Consider the following 22,524-nt stretch of genomic DNA (forward strand, 5'->3'; position numbering starts at 1 on the left):
GACCCATATATATGCTGTCTACAAGAGACCCATTTCAGACCTAGGGACACATACAGACTGAAAGTCAGGGGATGGAAAAAGATATTCCACGCAAATGGAAATTAAAAGAAAGCTGGAGTAGCAATACTCATATCAGATAAAATAGACTTTAAAAAAAGAGTGTTACAAAGGACAAGGAAGGAGACTACATAATGATCAAGGGATCAATCCAAGAAAAGATATAACAATTATAAATATATATGCACCCAACATAGGAGCACTGCAATACATAAGGCAACTGCTAATAGCTATAAAAGAAAAAAAGGACAGTAACACAATAACAGTGGGGGACTTTAACACCTCACTTACACCAATGGACAGATCATCCAAACAGAAAATTAATAAGGTAACACAAGCGTTAAATGATACAACAGACCAGATAGATTTAATTGATATTTATAGGACATTCCATCCAAAAACAGCAGATTACACTTGCGTCTCAAGTGCGCATGGAACATTCTCCAGGACAGATCACAACTTGGGTCACAAATCAAGCCTCAGTAAATTTAAGAAAGTTGAAATCGTATCAAGCATCTTTTCTGACTGCAACGCTATGGGATTAGAAATCAATTACAGGGAAAAAATGTAAAAAACACAAACACATGAAGGCTAAACAATACATTACTAAATAAACAAGAGATCACTGAAGAAACCAAAGAGGAAATCAAAAAATACCTAGAGACAAATGACAATGAAAACACGATGTTCCAAAACCTATGGGATGCGGCAAAAGCAGTTCGAAGAGGCAAGTTTATAGCTATACAAGCCTACCTCAAGAAATAAGAAAAATCTCAAATAAACAATCTAAACTTACACCTGAAGGAACTAGGGAAAGAAGAAGAAACAAAACCCAAAGTTAGCAGAAGGAAAGAAATCATAAAGATCAGAGCAGGAATAAATGAAATAGAAACAAAGAAAACAACAGCAAAGATCAATGAAACTAAAAGCTGGTTCTTTGAGAAGATAAACAAAAATTGATAAACCATTAGCCAGATTCATCAAGAAAAAGAGGGCGAGGACTCAAATCAATAAAATTAGAAATGAAAAAGGAGAAGTTACAACAGACACTGCAGAAATACAAAGCATCCTAAGAGACTACTACAAGTAACTCTATGCCAATAAAATGGACAACCTGGAAGAAATGGACAAATTCTTAGAAAAGCACAACCTTCCAAGACTGAACCGGGAAGAAATAGAAAATATGAACAGACCAATCACAAGCACTGAAATTGAAACTGTGATTAAAAATCTTCCAACAAACAAAGTCCAGGACCAGATGGCTTCAAAGGTGAATCTATCAAACACTTAGAGAAGAGCTAACACCCAACCTTCTCAAACACTTCCAAAAAATTGCAGAGGAAGGAACACTCCCAAACTCATTCTATGAGGTCACCATCACCCTGATACCAAAACCAGACAAAGATACTACAAGAAATGAAAATTACAGACCAATATCACTGATGAATATACATGCAAAAATCCTCAACAAAATACTAGCAAACAGAATCCAACAACACATTAAAAGGATCATACACCATGATCAAGTGGGATTATCCCAGGGATACAAGGATTCTTCAATATACGCAAATCAATCAACGTGATACACCATATTAACAAACTGAAGAAGAAAAACCATATGATCATCTCAATAGAAGCAGAAAAACCTTTTGACAAAATTCAACACTCATTTATGATAAGAACTCTCCAGAAAGTGGGCATAGAGGGAACCTACCTCAACATAATAAAGGCCATACACGACAAACGCACAGCAAACATTATTCTCAATGGTGAAAACCTGAAAGCATTTCCTCTAAAATCAGGAACAAGACAAGGATGTCCACTTTAGAACAAAAAATCTTAAAATTTGTATGGAGACACAAAAGACCCCAAATAGCCAAAGCAGTCTTGAGGGAAAGAAACTGAGCTGGAGGAATCAAACTCCCTGACTTCAGACTATTCTACAAAGCTAAAGTAATCAAGACAATATGGTACTGGCACAAAAACAGAAATACAGATGAGTGGAACAGGATATAAAGCCCAGAGATATAAACCCACACACCTATGGTCAACTAATCTATGATAGAGGAGGCAAGGATATACAATGGAGAAAAGACATTCTCCTCAATAAGTGGTGCTGGGAAAACTTGACAGCTACATGTAAAAGAATGAAATTAGCATACTCCCTAACACCATACACAAAAATAAACTCCAAATGGATTAAAGACCTAAATGTAAGACTGGACACTATAAAACTCTTAGAGGAAAACATGGGATGAACACTCTTTGACATAAATCACAGCAAGATTTTTTTTGATCCACCTCCTAGAGTAATGGTAATAAAAACAAAAATAAACAAATTGGACCTAATAAAACTTTTGCTTTTGCACAGCAAAGCAAACTATAAACAAGATGAAAAGACAATCCTCAGAATGGGAGAAAATATTTGCAAATGAATCACAGATAAAGAATTAATATCAAAAATATATAAACAGCTCATGCAGCTCAATATGAAAAAAACAAACAATCCAATCTAAAAATGGGCAGAAGACCTCCCACTACTGGGCATAAACCCAGAGAAAACTATAATTCAAAAAGACATATGCACGCCAATGTTCACTGCAGCACTATTTACAATACCCAGGTCATGGAAACAACCTAAATGCCCATCAAATGGATAAAGAAGCTGTGGTACATATATACAATGGAATATTACTCAGCCATAAAAAGGAACGAAATTGGGTCATTTGTAGAGACATGGATGGATCCAGAGACTGTCATACAGAATGAAGTAAGTCAGAAAGAGAAAAACAAATATATGTGGATATATGTGCATATATGTGGAACAGAATAAACCGGTTTGCAGGGCAGAAATAGAGACACAGATGTAGAGAACAAAAGTATGGACACCAAGCGGGGAAAACCGTGGGTGGTGGTGGTGGTGGTGTGATGAATTGGGAGATTGGGATTGACATGTATACACTCATGTGTATAAAATGGATGACTAATAAGAACCTTCTGTAAAAAAATAAAATAAAATTCAAAAATTCAAAATTAAATAAATAAGATACAAGGATGTAATGTACAGCACAGGCAATACAGCCAATACTTCAAAATAACTTTGTATGGAGTCTAATCTATAAAAATATCGACTATGTTGTACACCTAAAACATAATATTGTAAGTCAACTGTACTTCAATTAAAAAGAATACTAGAAGTCTGTTAAAAAATGTAAGCAGTTGGGCAAAATTTGAAATATTTGGTAATTCAATATTTTGTCTTCACATAAGCAAGTTAGTTATCCTTAAGGTCTCCTTTGTTTGAAATACTACATCTGAATATGTAAAGATATCCTAGTGTTTAAGTGAAGTTTTCACATTTTAACAAGTTTGTTTAATGTGAAAACATATAGGAAAAGGTCTATGTTAATCATTTTAGCTCAGTAATGTATAAATCTAGTGTATCAATTAAAAATCAAAGCTGAACAAAATAATTTGAGGGGAAGAAATAATAATAGAAATAAAAAGAAAATAATATCAGAGAGAAGATCAAAAGGTAGAGTTCATTCTTTGAAAAGACTAATAAAAATCGATAAAAAGAATGAAAAAGCAAAAATTACTAACAGATCATAAAGAATTTTAAAAGATAGAGTATCATGAACACTTTTGTGTCAATATGTTTAAAAATTTAGAGTAAAGTGACACATTTTTCGAAAAATACAACTTATCAAAATGGATATAGAAACAGAAAAACTCTGAATAACCCCATAACTATTAAAGAAATTGAATCCATCATTAAAAAATCTTCTCATAAGCAAAACTCCAGGACTAGGTGTCTTTTTCAGTGAATTCCATAAAATATTAATATCAAATTTATTAGTGGACATATAATGCCAATTTATATAAACTTTTCCAGAGAATGATGAAAGAGGGGACAACTCCAAACTGTTCAGCATAATCTTGAAACCAAAACCTGAAAAAGGCATTTCAAGAAAGAACAGGTATAGACCAATTTTGCCTATGAACACATATGCAAAAATTCTAAATAGAATGTTAACAAATCAAATTAAACAATACCTAAAAGAACAATACACCTTGGCCAAATTGGGTTTGCTTCAGCCATGCAAGTTTGACTCTATATTTCAAAACCAGGCAATAAAGTTCACTACATTAACAGAATAATAAGCAAAATATGTGATCATTAATAGGTTCAGAAAAAGCATTTGAAAAAATTCAACATCATTTATGATTTAAATCTGTAGCCAAAACTTGGAATAGAGGGGAACATTTCTTTTTATGGTAAGAGCAGCTACCAAAAGAACTATAGCAAAAATCATATCAAATGGTGAAATATTAATGACTTTTCCTTTGAAAATAGGAATGAGAAAAGGATTCCCCATCACTTCTTCTGTTTCCCATGCTGTACTGGAGGTTCTAGCTAGTGCAATAGGAAGAATAAGAAACAAAAGCATAAACATCAAAAACTATATGCATATATTTTTTATACATGTAGAAAATCCAAAAGTATCTGCAAATTACCAGAAATAATAAATGAGTTTAACAACATATCTGGTTACAAGGTCAACAAAAATCAATTTATCCACATACATTTATAGAAAATAAAATTTTAGATAATACTATTTATAATAGCAAAATCAAATAGGAACAAATCTAATGAAATATGTACAAGACCTCTATATAGAACGCCATAATGTTTTTAAGAGAAATGTAAAAACCCAAATAAATGGAGGGATACATTATGTTCATGGATTGGAAGAATCAGTATTGTCAATATGCTCTTTCTCCCTACATTCACTTAAAAATTCAATGCACTCTCAGTCAAAATCCCAACAGATAATTTGTGGAAATTGATGAACCAATCCTAAAATATATATGGAAATTTAAAGAGCCCAAAATAGCCAAGACATCCATGAAGATGAACAAGGTAAGCGGAATTAATCAACTGGATATTAATTTTTTTTGGCAGGGGGCTGTACAATGACCATGTGCTTTATTTCTTCTGCTCTGTGATTTTTCATTTCAATAGTAAACTCCATATAAAGTAAAACTACTTGATTACCTCAACTTTGGTTTAGATTAAGGTCTCATAAAGAATTTTAGCAAGTACATTTAAACTAATACCATAAAACACAATCATTATTGAAAATAAGCATTTGTCAGAAAAACATGCCAACTGGATATTAATTCTTAACATAAGCTATAGTAAAGTATTGTGATAATGGTGTAAAGATAGACAAACATAAATGGAACAGAATTTTAAAATGTCAAAACAGACTAATGTGTATATGAAAACTTGATTTATGACAAAGCTGACACTGCAGGACAATGAGGAAATGCTAGCCTTTTCAATAAAAGATGCTGAGTCAATCGCGTATCTATATGAGGAAAAAATGAAACAAACTCCACTTCATACACAAAAATCAATTCTGAATGGGTTGTAGATATGAATGTAAAGACTAAAAACAGTAAGTTTATGGAAAACAGAAAAGTAGCATGCTGTAAGCATTAAGTACACAGAAAAAGATGGTTAGGTTGGCCTACATTAAAATTAAGCACTAAGTACACCAAAAAAAAAAAAAAAAAGAAAAGAAAAGCTCAGTACATCAAAAGACACTATTAAGAGTGAAGAGGAGAAGGTAGTTAAAGCATATTTAACTGACAAAGGACTTGAAGACAGAATTTATTAAGAACTCTATATCAACAAGAAAAAGACAATCCAACAGAAAAATCGGCATATTGCCAAAGAAGCTATCCAAATGTTCAATTAACATTTGAAAAGTTGTTCCCTTACTAATGTCATTTACGAAATAAGAAAGCAAAGTAAACCACCATTACACACCCTTCAAAAAGGCTCAATGTGAAAGACCGACAATCCAAGTGTAGGCAAGAATGTGAAACAACGTAAACTCTGATTATGCTTCTAGTAGTGTAAATTAGTACAACTATTTTAGAAAATTATCTGGTATTATTTACTGAAGTTTAATATAATAATATGTCCCAGAAATTCTAGGCATATATCATCAGAAACATGTTCACATATGAAAAAGACATGTAGAATGATGTTTACAGCAGGATTACTTCTAATAGCCCCAAAATGATAACAACCCAAATGTCCAACAACAGAAGAGATTAAAAAATTTTTTGGTAATTCGTACAATAAACTGTTATGTAGTAATGCAAACATATTACTACTATATGCAACAATATGGATGAATCTTACAAATATAATGTTGAACAAAAAAGCCAGATGCAAGAAATGCCTACAGTACGATTCTACTTACATCAAGTTCAAAAGAAAGCAAACTTGGTTGCTTTGAGGATGGAGGAGGAGCTAGGCTTGGGCTCTTGAGTTGCTAGTAATGTTCTAATTCTTTGACCTATAGTTGTTACACATGTTCAGTTTCTGATAATTTAATGATTTAAGTACTTTCCTGTATTTTGCTATATTTGAATTAAAGTTTAAAAAATACAGTTGAGTTAGAAAAACAAGGATGCAAAATTAACAGTTAAGGAGAGACAATAATTCTAGCTATATGAAGCAAAATATCAGTGTATGTGCTCATCAGAACCCCCTTTTTTCCTTGGAGGTGGCCCCTAATCTTTCCTCAAGCTCCCTAAAGATAGGCTACGTTCATACTTCTATTTATCTACATATAGCACAAAACACCCAAAACAGTGTTTACAATAGCTCCTCAATAAATATTGTAGAGTGATTGGAAATTTGCTGTTTAGTCAGTTGGTCTTGGAAAGAAAAAGTGAGTGGGGGACGGAATGAAAGATGGCACAAGTAAACCTTCTTAGAGATGCTATTGGGGTTCTCAATCCAGACCAGCTAAAAATTTATTGCTATCAAGTCTAAATAAACTTTTGAAACTTTATATAAAGTACTATTATTAAAACTTACACATAGTTTCCTAATAACTCACCATGTATATTAATGTAATATGGATTGTTAGAAGTGTTGGCTGGATATATTTACTAACTGGAAAACAGAGTTGGTATCTATTCTAGATTTCTCAATAGTTAGCCTTTGTTGTATTATAAGATCTTTGGTTGTTTTATTAGCCTGGCTTTTCTTCTCACAATTTTTGATTAGATGATAGAATTATGAGGAAGAAAAATGGTGTAAGGGTGTGTGTGGCACGTTTAATATTTACCTCTTTTACTACATATTTATATATATCTATATATAGATGTACATATATGGGCTTGGGTAAAGGTTGGCTAGGCAATGATGGTGGATAGATGGTTCAAGGAAGAGGCAGATGTCTTGACTGGTATACAGCTTGGTGAGAAGGAGAACTGGCAGAGAACTGAAATTCTATTGTACTAAAAAAACTGTTCTCATAGTCACATAATCATTCCACAAATATTTATTGAATTCCTTAAATTTGCAAAATATTGTTCTAGTTGCTGGCAATACAATAGTGAACAAATCAGATAAGATCCCTACTCTCACAGAGCTTACATTCTAATGTGAGGACAAACATTAAGCAAATTATACAATTATTTCATGACAACTGTGATGAGTGCAACTGAAGTATATGTGCTAATGAAGTGTATGAAGAATGAGAATATATAATTAGGGAAGCAAAAGGGAAGGATGTTTGAGCAGATTTTTAAAGTAAAAGGACTCAACTGATGATGATGGGAAATGGCAGGGGCATAATTCCAGGGCAGTACATGAAATAATGGAGAAAAGGCTTATTGGTAGGAAAGAATATAGTATGTTCAAAAATGGAAAAGATCAGCATGACTGGTACACAGTGAGCAACAAGGACGGTGGACTGGGATAGGATTGATGTGGTAGGCAGGGGCAAACAGCATGCAGAGACTTGTAGATTGTGTTAATAATATTATTCTTCATCCTAACAATTGCAGGGTGTCATTAAAGGGTCTTAAGTATCCACCCCAATGTAGGAAGCAGGTTGGTATGGCAGAAGAGTTTCTGTCTAGCAATTAGACCTAGAGAAAAGGCTCTTGAGGAAATTAACCTCCCGGACTCGCTTCCTTGTGCATAAATATTGAGTCTGAACTAGATGAGCACTTAGGTTTCCTTCAGTTCTAAAATTCAACGAATACCTCTATATATTCAAAGTCAAAATGTCAGTTACAAGTCACCTGACTTCTTGGTGAATTCTTCCTATCTCTAAAACTGAACACAATTTAGATCCAATTAAGAGTCACAATTTAATCTATGTTATGGTGATACGGCTGAAGTTTGACTAACTCAAAGAAGACTGAGAAGTCTTCTTTAAGATGGGAAGTGGGCAAGGCAGTAGTGACCAGATGCAAAATAAGTGTAATCGATGCTTATGAGTATCGAGGAAGTAGGCAGAAGAGAGCAAGATAGGAAAATTCAGCTCATTGGAACGATTTAATTTAAAGGCAGCCAGTCAAGAGGTAGTTTAGGAGAGGGAAGGGATCGGTTATCAGCAAGCCCCATCCTCATCAACATCTCGTATCCCCCTTCCCTCGCCATTTTGACAGTATAATTGATAATTCCTCAAGCTTATGTAATACGGTATGCAGAAACAGTTTCAAGCACCCCATTCCTTGAGATTTGCTCAAATTAAACACTTTCTATTTAAAAACTCAGGAGCGGAGAGTGAAGGCGACTCTATAATCGGAAGAACGAGAGAGAGAGAGGGAGAGAGAGAGAGAATGAGTGTGTTTTGGGGAAGAGGAGGTAGAAGAAACTGTAATTCCAGAGTGTTAATGCTAAATTGGCTCTTGGAGATCACTGAGTAAACAGAAAGCTTCGAGGTGAGGTGACTTTCCCAAGACGACACTAAGTGGAGGAGCCTAGCCACAGACCCGGGGTCCTCCAACGACCCTCGGGGACTCCTGTGTGGCCCTTTACCTGTGAAGCTGCAGCCCTCTTCCTGGCCCGGAGGAGTGTACAGCAGGCTGGCCCCGGGGCAGCCTCGGGCTGCCTGACTGCCTGGGGCTCTCCTCTCTTCTCGGGGCCGCCCGCTCCGTCTCCCTCTTCTTGCTCCTTAGGTGCCGGGGAGGACACCCGGTGCACGGTGGGCACGGCGCCCGCCACGAGCCTCAGGCGCCGGGAGAAGCGCAGGTTCTTCGGATAACCGAAGAGACGTCAAAACAGGCGGGAGCAAAGTGGTCGGGGCAGATGACCGACCTGTCCTTGCCCTCGTACCAGTCGGCGCGGCGGCCCCGCACGAAGCGGTCCCACAGCAGCCGCACGGCCCGGTCCTTGGAGAAGCGGAACAGCGACTTCCCGGACATGGTGGTGTTGCCGCAGTGCGCGGCCACGCAGCGAGCGGGCATGGCAGCTGACTCCGGGTTGGGAGATGAGAGCCTTCCGCACGGCCGCGCACTCCCTGAGCACTCACCTGCCGGATTCCGCGTACGCCTTGTCTCCTTCCCCCACCTCCAGCCGGCGGAAGTGCCGAACTGCGGCCCCACCTGGGAAAGTACCCGGCTGTCGGAGATCCGCCTCCTCCTCCTCCTCCCTGCAGCTTCCCCCTGAGAGCAGGTGGCCACAGGCAGAGGGATACAAATTTCGCGCGGGCCCAGCTGAGGTGGGCCGTAAAGAGGGACGGACCGGAAGTGGTGGTTGTCATAGCTACTGAGGTGACCGGCCTCTTCCCCGTCTTATCCTCCTCTCCACACTCCCGCTCTGTTTTTATGAGGCCAGGAAAATACAACTAGGAAATGCTGACGTTTTGGGCCCCCCAAGTATAACAAGAGGCTCTAACGAGGGCATCGGCCAGTGATTTGGTGGAGGACCAGACCGGAAATGGTAGTTTCCATAGTAACTCCTGAGCGGGTTGCCTGGGAGATGACCCCTTTCGCTCTCTCTGAATCTGTGCTGTAGCGTCACTTCTAAGGCAGATCTAACTGATCTTCTTGGACTGTCTCCTGCCATGATTCCCGGGAAATACCGCTCTGTTTCTGGCCGGGCTGCGAGCAACGTAGGTTGGGTCTCCTACTGTTTCTTCCCATTCGTAGCGTACTTTCTGACTGGCGTCTTTGTCCTAGGTGATGGGCTGTATTATTGGAACCAACACCTCTGAATCTACGCAAGCTATTGCTTGACCGAGGCTTGAGATTCCTGGACTGGACCAAGGCACTTGGAGGGTATTTAATATTGTGTGATGGGTATTCAAAGTCTTGTCCAGGATCTGGGCTTCCCAGAAGGTGGAGCTGGTCTGCTGTGAAAAGCTAAGCTTCATTTAAATTTCTTTAACCGGTCAATTCCTTTTTTTCTTTTATTAAGAAAATATTAACTGGCACCGCCACCTCCTTCACCTGTCTCACTGAGCTATTTGCTTAGACCTGAAATAGCAAGTGTCAAAAGCTTTAGGTGCTAAGTAGAGGGTTAAATTGCTGCAGACATTTTGGAAGATAAATCACAGTGAAACCTTTTAATTCTTAGTTGTGATTTTATTGTTTTCAGCAGATCCCCAGAACATGATAATTTACCAGAAGCAAGCAAAAAGCGAGCATTCTGTTTTATTCTAATTTTTTGTTATATCTTTGTGTACTATTTTGGGGATGTGTGTGTGTGTGTGTATAAGTTAAGAGCATATTTTATGGTTTAATTTTTACATTGTAGGTGAACTGTGGGCTTCATCTGGTAATTCAAACATCATCGCTTCCTGAAAAAAACAAAGTAAGATTCAAGCAGATTTGTATTTAAATTGAATATAAATTGTTTTATATTCTGCAAAATAGCATGATTTAAAGAGCAGAGTCTAAACTGGAAAATTTAAGTATATTTACTTTGGTCACTAATCTAAAGGTAATTTTTATTTTCTGCCTACACAAAGCCAACTAGTGGTTACCAAAGAAGAGAAGGAAGGGGGAGGGGCAAATTAGGGGTATAGGATTAAGAGATACAAACTACTATGTATAAAATAGATAAGCAAGAAGGATATATTGTATACCTCAGGGAACTATAACCACTGTTTTGTTATAACTTTTAATGGAGTATAATCTGTAAAAGCACTGAATCGCAATGTCGTACACCTGAAACTAATATAATATTGTAAATCAACTATACATCAATTTAAAAAATCAAACAAAACAAAGCCAAAAAAACCGCCACCTCTTTAAAAAACTGAATCTTATTTCATCCATTACAAGAGGTAAGGTGGTTTTTTTAAAATTTATTTATTTATTTATGGCTACGTTGGGTCTTCGTTGCTGCACGTGGGCTTTCTCTGGTTGCAGCAAATGGGGGCTACTCTTCATTGCAGTGCACGGGCTTCTCATCGCAGTGGCTTCTCTTGTTGTGGAGCACGGGCCCTAGGCACGTGGGCTTCAGTAGTTGTGGCTCGCGGGCCCCAGAGCGCAGGCTCAGTAGTTGTGGCACACGGGCTTAGTTGTTCCACGGCACGTGGGATCGTCCCGGACCAGGGACTGAACCTGTTTCCCCTGCATTGTTAGGCACATTCTTATCCACTGCGCCACCAGGGAAGCCCAAGGTGGGTTTTTTTTTTGTTTTTTTTGTTTTTTTTTTTGCGGTACGCGGGCCTCTCACTGTTGTGGCCTCTCCCGTTGCGGAGCACAGGCTCCGGACGTGCAGGCTCAGCGGCCATGGCTCACGGGCCTAGCCGCTCCACGGCATGTGGGATCCTTCCAGACCGGGGCACGAACCCGTGTCCCCTGCATCGGCAGGCGGACTCTCAACCACTGCGCCACCAGGGAAGCCCATAGGTGGTTTTTTTTTGACATCTAAACATTTCTCAAATCAGGACCCTTCTTAAAACTGATGGCACATCATTGTTTAATTGGGAAAGTTTTTCCTTCTTAGTAGTGTGTAAAATGATGTCATGTCTTACTACTGATGGAATCTTATAATAGATAAAATGTGATAATTTGGGGGCACATATCTAACATTCCAGAAAAAAATTGATTAGCAGTGGAAATATATTAGGCCAAATGCTACTTAGAAGTTAATATTTGAACATGAGGTTCTTTTCCCCAGTTTGCCCTGGCATTTCCATAGCTTCTGGCTTTTGATTTGATATTTGAGATACTCATGTTCTCCCCCACAGCCCCAACCTCAGCTCTCAGATATACTCACCCACCTCCCACACAACCGTGTTTCAAGACACAACACAAACTTTTACTTCTTTGACCAATTTGGACACCTCCAACTGGCACAACTCAGGTTTTTCCTAAAAAGTTGTTAAATAGATGTCATTGAAGGAAGGTGAAGGGCAGAATTTACAGATAAAAACCTGAGAAGGCTAAGGAGGGGCATGAGGAAGATGGATGGAAGGACGCCATTGGTCAAGGAGGCAGCTGTGGATTACATTATGTATCTGGAAATAAACACTTGGAAAATAGGCCATTTGATTATCTTGAATAAATAGTAGTTAGCTAGATTAATTGAAAATATTCTTTATTGTAATTGGACCTAATGGATTCCTTCCAAACCTTTGCTGATTGATTTCATTGGACAAATCCTATTCCACTATTATACATAGTATGTTTCTAGGAACTATGTGCCTCATCCAGATTCTTTCCAAACCATTCATTTTCTCTTGTGTGGACATGTATTCTGAGAAAATACCTTAGCTCATATAATGCATAAGGATATAATGTAAATGCTATTATAATTTTTATAGTAGCATGAGAAACATCATAATTCTTTTATGATATGTATTTAGGGGTTTTGGTAGCTAATCATGAGAGGTTGTTTTGGTTTTGTTTTTCTCAGTCCTCCTATCAAATAATTTAAAATAAATTTAGAGAAAACCTTCTTAGAAGGTTTAGATATATAATTTTATTATGTTATAATTGGACTGTTAAAGTTCTAATGATAAGAACATTGTGATATTTTTTAACAGAATTTAGTTTCTATTGTATGTTTTTTGCTTTTCCTTTTGAGAAAATGATTCTTGTACTCACTGAATTGTGCTGAGAGTATGGAGGAATTGCAAGTGGCTCAGACTGGAGCCTGGTTTCATCTGACCTCATGAGACTGACTCTGATTTGTGTGTGCGTGTGTGCGTGTGTGTGTGTGTGTTAAAATACACATCACATAAAATTTACCACTTTAACCATTTTAAATTGTACAAATCAGTGGTATTAAATACATTCACAATGTTGTGCAACCATCACCACTCTCTAGTTTCAGTTTTTATCACCCAAAAGGGAGTCCCTATACCATTAAGCAGTCACTCCCCATTCCGCCTTCCCAACCCTCTTGGAAGTCACAAATCTGCCTTCTGTCTCTATAGATTTTTCTATTCTCAGTATTTCATAAATGGAATCATATAATATGTAACATTTTGTGCCTGGCTTTCTTCACTTAGCATGATGCTTTCAAGGTTCATCTATGTTGTAACATATATTGATTATTTTATGTTATTTTATATTTATATTCATTACTTTCTCCAAAAAATTTTTTTTCTTAAATAATGTTTTTTAGGTTGAATTCAAGCTAAATAAAGAAACGCCATCATTCCCTGGTCGACTCTTACAACATGATCTTGAAAGAAACTACTCAAGTAGGCAAGGTATTGTCAGAGAGTAGAGATCAGATATGGTTTATCTTCTTTAAGTAATATTGTTTAATAATGTTGAATTTCTAGATCCAAAGAGACTTGAATTAAAAATGACATCATTCATTGGTTACAAAATTGATTGGGAATTTGTTTAAATCAGAATTGACTTTATATACACAGCACAGTAGATTATTTCTAATACAGGAAAAGCTGTTGTGTTTTAGTTTGGTGTGGGCTCTGCACAAGAGAATGGGAAGGAATCTTCCAAATAATGTCTTAGAACTAGGAAAATAGCTAATTAGTGAGGGTAAGAGTATGGGAACACAGATCTTTAGGGAATAAGGAAACAGTGGAAAGAATGGAAAGTCAGGAGTAGAAAAGAAGCTATCTCTTTCCCTTACTAGCACATATAATTATAGATATTTTATATCAAAGGCCTTAAACTTTTGTGTGCATCCCCCAAGATCTTGTTAGAAATGCAGATTCTTAGTGCTTCCCTTCCCTTGTGCCCATCCCCATTCTGATTTTGTAGGCCTTGGGTGGGATTTGGAAATGTGCGTTTTAGTGATGCCTCAAGTGATTCTGATGGATGTGGTTCGTGGACCACCTTTTGAAACACAGCCTCATATGATCTGGTTATATTTCTGAAATGTATTTTTCAATTCAAGGAGAAATTTTCTTTGGAACATTTGAGTTGTTACTTGGTTGCCAACAACTGTTAGCTATCTATAATGTGCTAGTGTTAAGCACTACAGAATCCTTACCTACAGTACTGTCCCCATCTCCTAAGAGTTTATATGAGAGGGCTGATCAGTATAGGCCTCTCTAGATTGTTTATCTCACTACTGCATGAACATGTGGCGATTTTGAATATTTTATTAGTTTTCTTTTTTTGTTTTGTAACTTCTGGACTTTCCTCTTGGGCCCATCTAATCTGACATGACTTCTCTTTCCTATATCCTACACTCTTGTCTTGGTCAATTGCTGGACTTGAAATCAACCTAACTGCTGTTCCACAGTGTAGGAAGCATGTGTCTTGCCTTTTTTGGTTCGATTCAGTACATATCTACTGAGTGTGTACTGTGTGCCAGACACTGTATTAGGCACAGAGCTATAGATGTGAACCTGAAAATTCTCAAGTAGGAATTTTTTTTATGTTTGCATTGTGAATTTCCTTCACATTTTTGATAATAAATCTTGAATTTGTTTTCTAAAACTTAAATACTTTTCCCAAGGTATTCTTGAGTTAGAGGAGGAAGTTGGTAGACAGATTTGTGTATGTCTGGCTAGGTAAGTTTATTTAAGTGTTAAAGTATTGCTAGATATTTGCTAATGAGAAAATAGTATGGTAGCACTGAATTTTGTGAACCTGAAAGATGAATAAACTCTTGTACATAAATAATGACCCATAAAATACAAATTAATTCTTTAGGGAAAAATAAATGTATTTTTTACATTAAAAGATTTTATTCAAACTCATTCTCTGTGACATTTGTACCTGATTGTTTCCAAATGTGCCTCCTTCCAGTCAGTTTCATGCAATGAAGGGCACACAGTGTGTAGCTGTTTTCTTGACTTTTGTACTCACTGTTCTTCTTCCAAAGGCACAAAACTTTGGAAAAATTATAAGGAGCAGTTTATCAGGAAAAGTTGAGGAATCTCTATCTAATAGACTGCATCCTGATACCCAATTATTATAATTAATTTCACCTCATTCTTATTTTTTCTATTTTTCAAAATTAATTGGACATATATAATCGCCTGTCACCATAAATTAACCAGTGGTACTCTCAGTCCAAAGTAAAGAAACTCTATGTTTTAGTTAGGCTACTTAGTCTAAAACTTGGAATGTGATTTTTTTAGGCTTTTTGTATTAATGTTAAGAGTTAACCCCTGTATCCTTGAGATTTTGTAAGAGCCAGGGACTGCTATACAGTAAAACCTCAGTTAACCAGACCTTAATTGATTAAATCCCTTAATTAAGAATTCTAAAATATGTATATAGAGAGGAAGAGGCAGTGCTTGACTCTTAGGTCATGCTAAATCATGAAAAATATAGAAACAGGATTTTGGTTACCAAAACAATCTCAAAGGTAAGGCTGAGTGGACACATATATGACCGTGTACTGTATTATCCATCCATCCAGCCAGCCATCTGTCCATTCCACTGCCCATCTCGTCATCCATCTTTCCGTCCATCCGCTTACCCATCCATCCATCCATGTATTTAGAGTGCCGTGCAGTGAAGACTCTTACCAAACATAGACCATTATGCCTCTAAACACTTTGAGGTCCTAATTATGAAAGAATTCATTCAGCATTTTTATACTAAAATGCAAGAATATCTGATTTTCTTTTTTAACAGAAATAATATATGTAAAATGTATTTTGGATTTACTCTTAATAATGGAAAATCAGTTAGTTAATTTACTGATTGCCTAGTAATTTAGATTCTACAAAGAATATAAATAATGTAAAATGAGCTCCATTTCTCAAGGAGCTTACAGATTTAATTGGGAAGACAAAAGCTACATATCTGGTGAATTAAATTAGTGATATATGAAATCACCAATAACAGGAAATGCTTCAATTAAAATTTTGCCACATAGTAGTGCAGCTTATATGCAGGATGAAACATTCCACATATAATGTGTGTGTTTGATACACACATATTTGTATATATATGTGGGTGTTTGTATATCCACATAAATATGTGTATGTTTCAATTGCAGATCACTCTGGTTCCCAGTCATTTAGAGCAGCGCTCCCCAACCTTTTTGGCTCCAGGGACCAGTTTTGTGGAAGACAGTTTTTCCACGGCCGGGGTCGGGGGTGGGGTGGTAATGGAAGCAGTGGTTCACGTGGTAATGCAAGCTTTGCTCTCTTGCCCACTGCTCACCTCCTGCTGTGCGGCCCAGTTCCTAACAATTGAGGGTTGGGGACCCCTGATTTAGAGTATCTTGTTTGTGGATTTTAAGACCTTTCTATCTAATCATTCTCATATCCTGCTGTTTACTGTATGATGTATGTCATACTGATCGTGATAGTAAGCTCATCATGCAGACAGTGATTTTGACTTCTGTGTATGATAAGAGCTGAAAAGTGTGAGGATGAAATTCCTTTATTCACTGAAGTAAGTGAAAGTTACTCCTTGATTATTGACTCTATACCCCAAGTCTTATTAAATTTAAATCTGCCTTCTAAATTGAGGAATGGCTTGAAGCCTTAACAAAATAATTTTAAAAACCTAATTCTGATGCTAACAAGGGAAATCAAGGTTGTCTATTGTTTGAAGTTTTTCCTTTATCATAGTTAGCTGACCAGCTAATCCTTAATCAGTTAATCCTTACAGTGGTTTTTGTTCTTTTAACCATCCAATTTTTGATTTCCAAATCAGTTTACTGACTCACGGTTTCTTGGGTACCTTGCTGGCAACTGGTCATGTCACAAGACCAGTTCATTTGTGAACATGATCTCAATTCTGAATGCTTGTACTCTAGAACATCATTATTAGTTATCTGATATTTCATGATATTCAGAAAAGTGGGATGTGAGCAGTGATTATTTTGTTCAAGAAGCGAGGTATGTGATACTTTGGTTTATATCTTGCATACCTGGAGAAGTTAGCAAATACCACTGCTTTACAGTTCTTTAGTATGATATACATGGAACTTGATTTTAAGACGGCTTCCCAAAGAATATGTTAGCTTCCTATATTTGGGTTCATCTTTTTGCTTTATTGGTCAGTTTAAGCAGTAGAATTCTGTGGTACCTTAAGTTCTATTTTACTGCTTATCACTCCCATCAGCATCGATTGCTGCTTTTAGGAAATTTTCTCTTTATAGAAGGAAATAGAGTTGATTTCTTCTGGTGTTCAAACTGGTACCTTTGACCTATTGCTCAAGTCTTACTTCATTTCTGGAACTTCCCAGCATCTTTTATTAACTATTCTACATTCTTCTAGGTCTTTAGAATATATCTTAATATCCACCTCGCCCAAAACTCATCTGTGACCATCTTCTTTAAGTAAAAAATAACCAGACACATTTATGTGTGAAATTATAAATAGATATTGTTTTTTTATTCTGCATTTTGTGTACATTGTTCTGTACAGTTTATTAATTTCATATGTGTTTGTCCACTAGATTGAAAGCTACTTAATGGCAGGTACAACATGTAACCAACAACCTATAAACCTCACGGGGTGTCACATACCTTGTGGACCCTAACTACAAGCCTAACTACAAGTGTACGAGATTTATTGACATACACTTTGGTCTCTGCAATATTCTCTACCAATAGTAGCTGAACATACAAAGAAAAATGGATGACGCGAGGTTTACATTTGTTATCCAAAACTACTTTCTCTGTATTTCCTGTAGCAAAGTCATGTATTGTGTAGCTTTGTGATAAATTTTTTGATATTTTGAAGGAGATGGAAGAGTAATAAGCCCTTCACCTCGTAATAAATCATCCTGCATCTCATCCACAACAAATGTGACAGAATTATGTGGGCTGGAAATGAAAACTACCATGAGCTCCTTATCAGCATTTGGAGATTCTTCCATTCAGACACCTTCAAAGTCCAGAATCCGGCTGGGCTGTCATAGTGCTGGCCCAAATGTATCTGGTAATGAGGGACTATCATCTCAGTTATAAGAGAGTTAAAATTTAGTATTAGGAGTCAGGACTATAAAGGGTTAAAGATAGCACTAGAGTAGTTCTATACTTTCAACCAATCTATAAGGCAAGGGAAAAATTATTTGGTATACAGAGAGCACATAGTTTTGGTTTGAGGAGGAAAGAAACGAGCTCAAGTTTAGTAACTAATTTCAAATATGAAGAGCTATGGAAGCTATATTTTCTAGAAAGGATATTTGTAGGTGCCAGAGTTCTCCAAATATAAGGTGACTTTAGTTTCAAGATTTTAAAGGTTTTTCTTAATCAAGTAATTTGTATATCATTTTCAATAGGTGATCATATTAATTTGGTGAGCTCATCAATGCCATCATTTCCCATTCTCCAACGTTCTTCTGAAGAGAAAATTCTTTACTCAGACAGGTTGACCCTAGAAAGGTGAGGACAACTTACTTTTTTGACTAGATAATTTATAGACATGGTACAAGATTTGAAAGGTACAAAAGTCTCTCTCCCTCCTCTTATTTTCCTGCTATTTTGTTCTCCTACCTAGGTATAATCACTGTTACCAGTTTTTAAATTTATCCTTCCAAGGGTATGTGGAGAAATTTTATATCTATATAATGTAAAAGAGCTTGACTATACTCTAAAACAGTACTATAGATAAAACTTCAAAATATAGTCCTCACATGGGCTTCTCTGCCCTATCCAGTTGAGTTCCCTTTTACCTCATTGGCTCACAGCCTCCTTATCTCTCCTTCACTCACCCTGCTACAGCCATACCTGCCTCCTTGTTGCTCCTTGAATACACCAAGCATGCTTAAACCTCAGGCCTTTTGCATTTGCTGTTCTCTCTGCCTGGAATGCTGTTCTACCACATATCTGTAGACTCACTGTCTTTACCTCCTTCAGATCTTTACTCAAGTGTCATCACCTAGGGATAGCCTTCCCTGGCCACCCTCTCCAAAGCTGTAACTCCTTTGACCCTGACTGTCCCCAGCTCCTTTCTCTGCTTTATTTTCCTTCTTAGCACTTATCACCCTCTAACATATTAAATATTTAACTTATTAAGTTTATTGTTTGTCTCCTCCCACTAGAATATAAGCTCCACAGACACTGGGAGTTTTGTTTAGTTCTGTATTTCCAGCACCTAGAACAGAGCCTGGGACAAAAGAAACTCTCAAAAAATTCTGAATGCATAAGTATGTTTAGGACTTGATCCCCATCTTTAAATCTAGGAAAGTATCAGCAGTAGAATGGTGGATGAAAGATTTCAACCTTACCTTAGCACTATAACCAGCAGGGAAACTATCTCTGCTGTGCATACCTTTAGCTTAGCAGTGCATATCTAACAGCAAATGGTTAAGCAAACTTCCTAGCTTAGCAATGCCTGAGCAGTGGATTGATGGCAAATGCACTTCTCTGGTTATGTGACATGGTTCTTTGAATCATCTCAACCTCTATTGCAGAAGGCAATTACATTGTGTTTTATGATGTTAAGTTAATTTTATGTGAAATAATTAATGTTGGAGTTTTTTTTTTATGCAATTAGAACTAGACTTAATTTTAATAATTACCCTGGCCAAAGTATATTGGCTTTTATATGAGTGAATTACACTTAGATCTAGAATGCTTAGTTCATGGAGGCAAGAAGTGGTTCTATTTATCTTTTTCTCCTCACAGCATGGGAGCATGAAGATACTATTATTAATATTTGTAAGAGGAGGAAGACTGCTAAATCAGAACCTTATTAACTTTAAAAAATGTTTTCTAGGCAAAAGCTGACTGTATGTCCTATCATCGATGGGGAAGAACACCTTCGTCTGTTGAACTTTCAACACAATTTTATAACTCGGATCCAAAATATTTCTAATCTGCAGAGGCTAATATTCTTGGATTTATATGATAACCAGATTGAAGAAATTAGTGGGCTTTCTACTCTGAGATCCCTCCGTGTCCTTCTGTTGGGGAAAAACAGGTAATCTTTGCAGATCAGTTTTTGTTTGTTATACTTAGGACTAACGTTGAATCCTATGGTGTTTAGGTGGCGACTCAAAATTGAATAATACTTAAGAAACTAATAGACTAAAATTTTTGAAAGATTATTTAAATGGATTAAGATTCAGTCATAATTTGTTTTATGAGATTCAGTCTGACAATTATTCAAACCAAGTAACATTTATTAAGTGCATATTTTATTATTTCTGTTGCTTTCCAGTGCCATATCTTATGCAGAAGTAAATAGCAGACTTTGGCCTTTATGTTTTTTTTAAATTAATTATTTTATTTATTTATTATTTTTGGCTGCGTGGGGTCTTTTGTTGCTGTGCGTGGGCTTTCTCTAGTTGTGGTGAGCGGGGGCTACTCTTCACTGCAGTGCTTGGGCTTCTCGTTGCAGTGGCTTCTCTTGTTGCGGAGCACGGGCTCTAGGGCACACGCTTCAGTATTTAGTGGCACGGGCCTTTATGTTTTATTAGGTTATATTTTAAAAGTGTATTCACATTAGGATTATGTGTTTCATTTGTGATTCTTCTCAGTGCTTGACTGAGGGTAGACATTTGATACTTTGTGATTGTCGAATTATAGTCAGTCATCTGTATCCAGTTTCTCATCCATGGATTCAACCGAGGATCAAAAATACTTGAAAAAAATATTCCAGAAAGTTCCAAAAAGCAAAGCTTGAATTTGCCACGCTCCTGGAAACTATATATATAGCATTTACACTGTAGTACATATTATGAGTAGTCTAGAGATGATTTAAAGTCTGCATATACTCTGCCATTTCACATAGGGGACTTGAGCATCTGCAGATTTTGATATCCATGGGGATCCAAGAACCAATACCCTGTTGATATCCAGTGACAACTATACTGATTGATTGTTGTTCAGATGATATTCTCAATATGTATTTGATATTACATCCTATATCAACTTCCCCAGTTCCTTTTATAAGGCTCTACTGTGTAGTGCAGTTACATAATTCCTCACTAATTTCTTTGGGATTTGCTCAAGACTTTTCTTTCCATTCTTTTTTACTAGATAGCTTTTGCAATGCCTACAAAGAATGACTGTTTAGCAAAATCCAAGAATGATTTTTATATTATCATGACGTTTAGATATAGCATTATACCTAAACTTGGTTCCTTTCCTCTCTATTTCCCCCGCCACAGCATAGACCTTGAATTACCTCTTTATTCTTGCTGGCCAATGGTAATATAAGATACTTTTTCCAAGATCATGTCCCAGGGTTCTAGGCTCTTGTCTCTTTTCTGCGGTTTCCTGAAAGTTCCCATCAGTGTAGTTTATCATCTACAGTTGGTTCAAGTGTTAAACTAAGCATTATGGTGGCATGAGGGAATTTAGAGTAATTTTAGGATCATTGAGTATTAGAGTTTGGAGTGACCTCAGAGATCAGCTCTCTTATTTACAGATGGAGAAATGGAGATGTAAATTGACTTTTGCAAGGTTAGATATGTCCAAACTATACACACTAGGAGTATGCCACCAGAGCATTCACTCAGTAAAGTGAGGAGTAAACTTTTTGTACAATTAAGGCATTTCCTTCTAGGTCCTCCCGGTCATCTGTCCCGGAGACTTCTTTACTAGTTTCTGATCCTTGGAGTTTCTGATTTGTTTGTCTAGCTTCCATTTATTCTTTAGTATCATGGCTTTTAGGTCCTTCTTTTAGTCCTTGAGTAAGTAGTTTTTTGTTTGTTTTTGTCTTCTTCCAGTTTTCTTGAGATATAATTGACATACAGCACTGTATAAGTTTAAAGTATACAGCATAATGATTTGACTTACATACATCATGAAATGATTATCACAATAAGTTTAGTGAACATCACCATCTCATATAGTTACAAAATTAAACAAATAGAAAAAAAATTTTTTTCTTGTGATGAGAACTCTTAGGATTTGCTTTCTTAAGAACCTTCATATATAACATACAGCAGTGTTCATTATATTTATCATGTTGTACATTACATCCCTAGGACTTATTTATCTCATAACTGGAGTTTTGTATCTTTTGACTGCCTTCATCCAATTCCCCTTCCTCTCACCCATCCCCTGCCTCTAGTAGCCACCAATTTGATTTCTTTCTCTGACTTTGTTTTTCAAGTATAATCAACCTTCAACACTATGTTAGTTCCTGTTATGCAACATAGTGATTCGATACTTCTATACATTTCAAATGATCACCATGATGATAAGTCTAGTTACCATCTGTCATCATACAAAGATATTACATAATTATTGACTATATTCCTCACGCTGTATATTTCATACCCATGACTCATTTATTTTGCAACTGGAAGTTTTTGCCTCTTAATCTCCCTCACCTATT

At 36.7% G+C, this 22,524-nt stretch overlaps 2 protein-coding genes across 4 annotated transcripts in view; one reads left to right on the forward strand and one right to left on the reverse strand.

Annotated features, from left to right (window-relative positions):
* THAP10 (THAP domain containing 10) overlaps nucleotides 1-9,396 on the reverse strand; it is a 15,369-nt gene extending 5,973 nt beyond the window's left edge. The window contains 2 exon segments of the mRNA XM_007102914.2: nucleotides 8,921-9,141; nucleotides 9,144-9,396. Coding sequence (XP_007102976.1) covers nucleotides 8,921-9,141; nucleotides 9,144-9,348 — 426 coding nt within the window. The 5' untranslated portion in view covers nucleotides 9,349-9,396.
* A 306-nt stretch (nucleotides 9,397-9,702) lies between these two features.
* LRRC49 (leucine rich repeat containing 49) overlaps nucleotides 9,703-22,524 on the forward strand; it is a 144,670-nt gene continuing 131,848 nt past the window's right edge. Inside the window, exons 1-6 of one of the 3 annotated variants that reach the window (XM_024128798.2) lie at nucleotides 9,703-9,995; nucleotides 10,640-10,696; nucleotides 13,466-13,553; nucleotides 17,974-18,171; nucleotides 18,515-18,617; nucleotides 19,954-20,157. In XM_024128798.2, the coding sequence (XP_023984566.1) occupies nucleotides 9,948-9,995; nucleotides 10,640-10,696; nucleotides 13,466-13,553; nucleotides 17,974-18,171; nucleotides 18,515-18,617; nucleotides 19,954-20,157 (698 nt within the window). In that variant the 5' untranslated portion in view covers nucleotides 9,703-9,947. Of the gene's footprint in view, nucleotides 9,996-10,149; nucleotides 10,162-10,639; nucleotides 10,697-13,465; nucleotides 13,554-17,973; nucleotides 18,172-18,514; nucleotides 18,618-19,953; nucleotides 20,158-22,524 lie in introns of those variants that run through there. The other 2 variants (XM_024128800.2, XM_024128799.2) reach the window with 2 other exon arrangements.

The sequence above is a fragment of the Physeter macrocephalus genome, chromosome 11 (assembly GCF_002837175.3).
Source record: "Physeter macrocephalus isolate SW-GA chromosome 11, ASM283717v5, whole genome shotgun sequence".
In the NCBI taxonomy this organism is placed as follows: Eukaryota; Metazoa; Chordata; class Mammalia; order Artiodactyla; family Physeteridae; genus Physeter; species Physeter macrocephalus.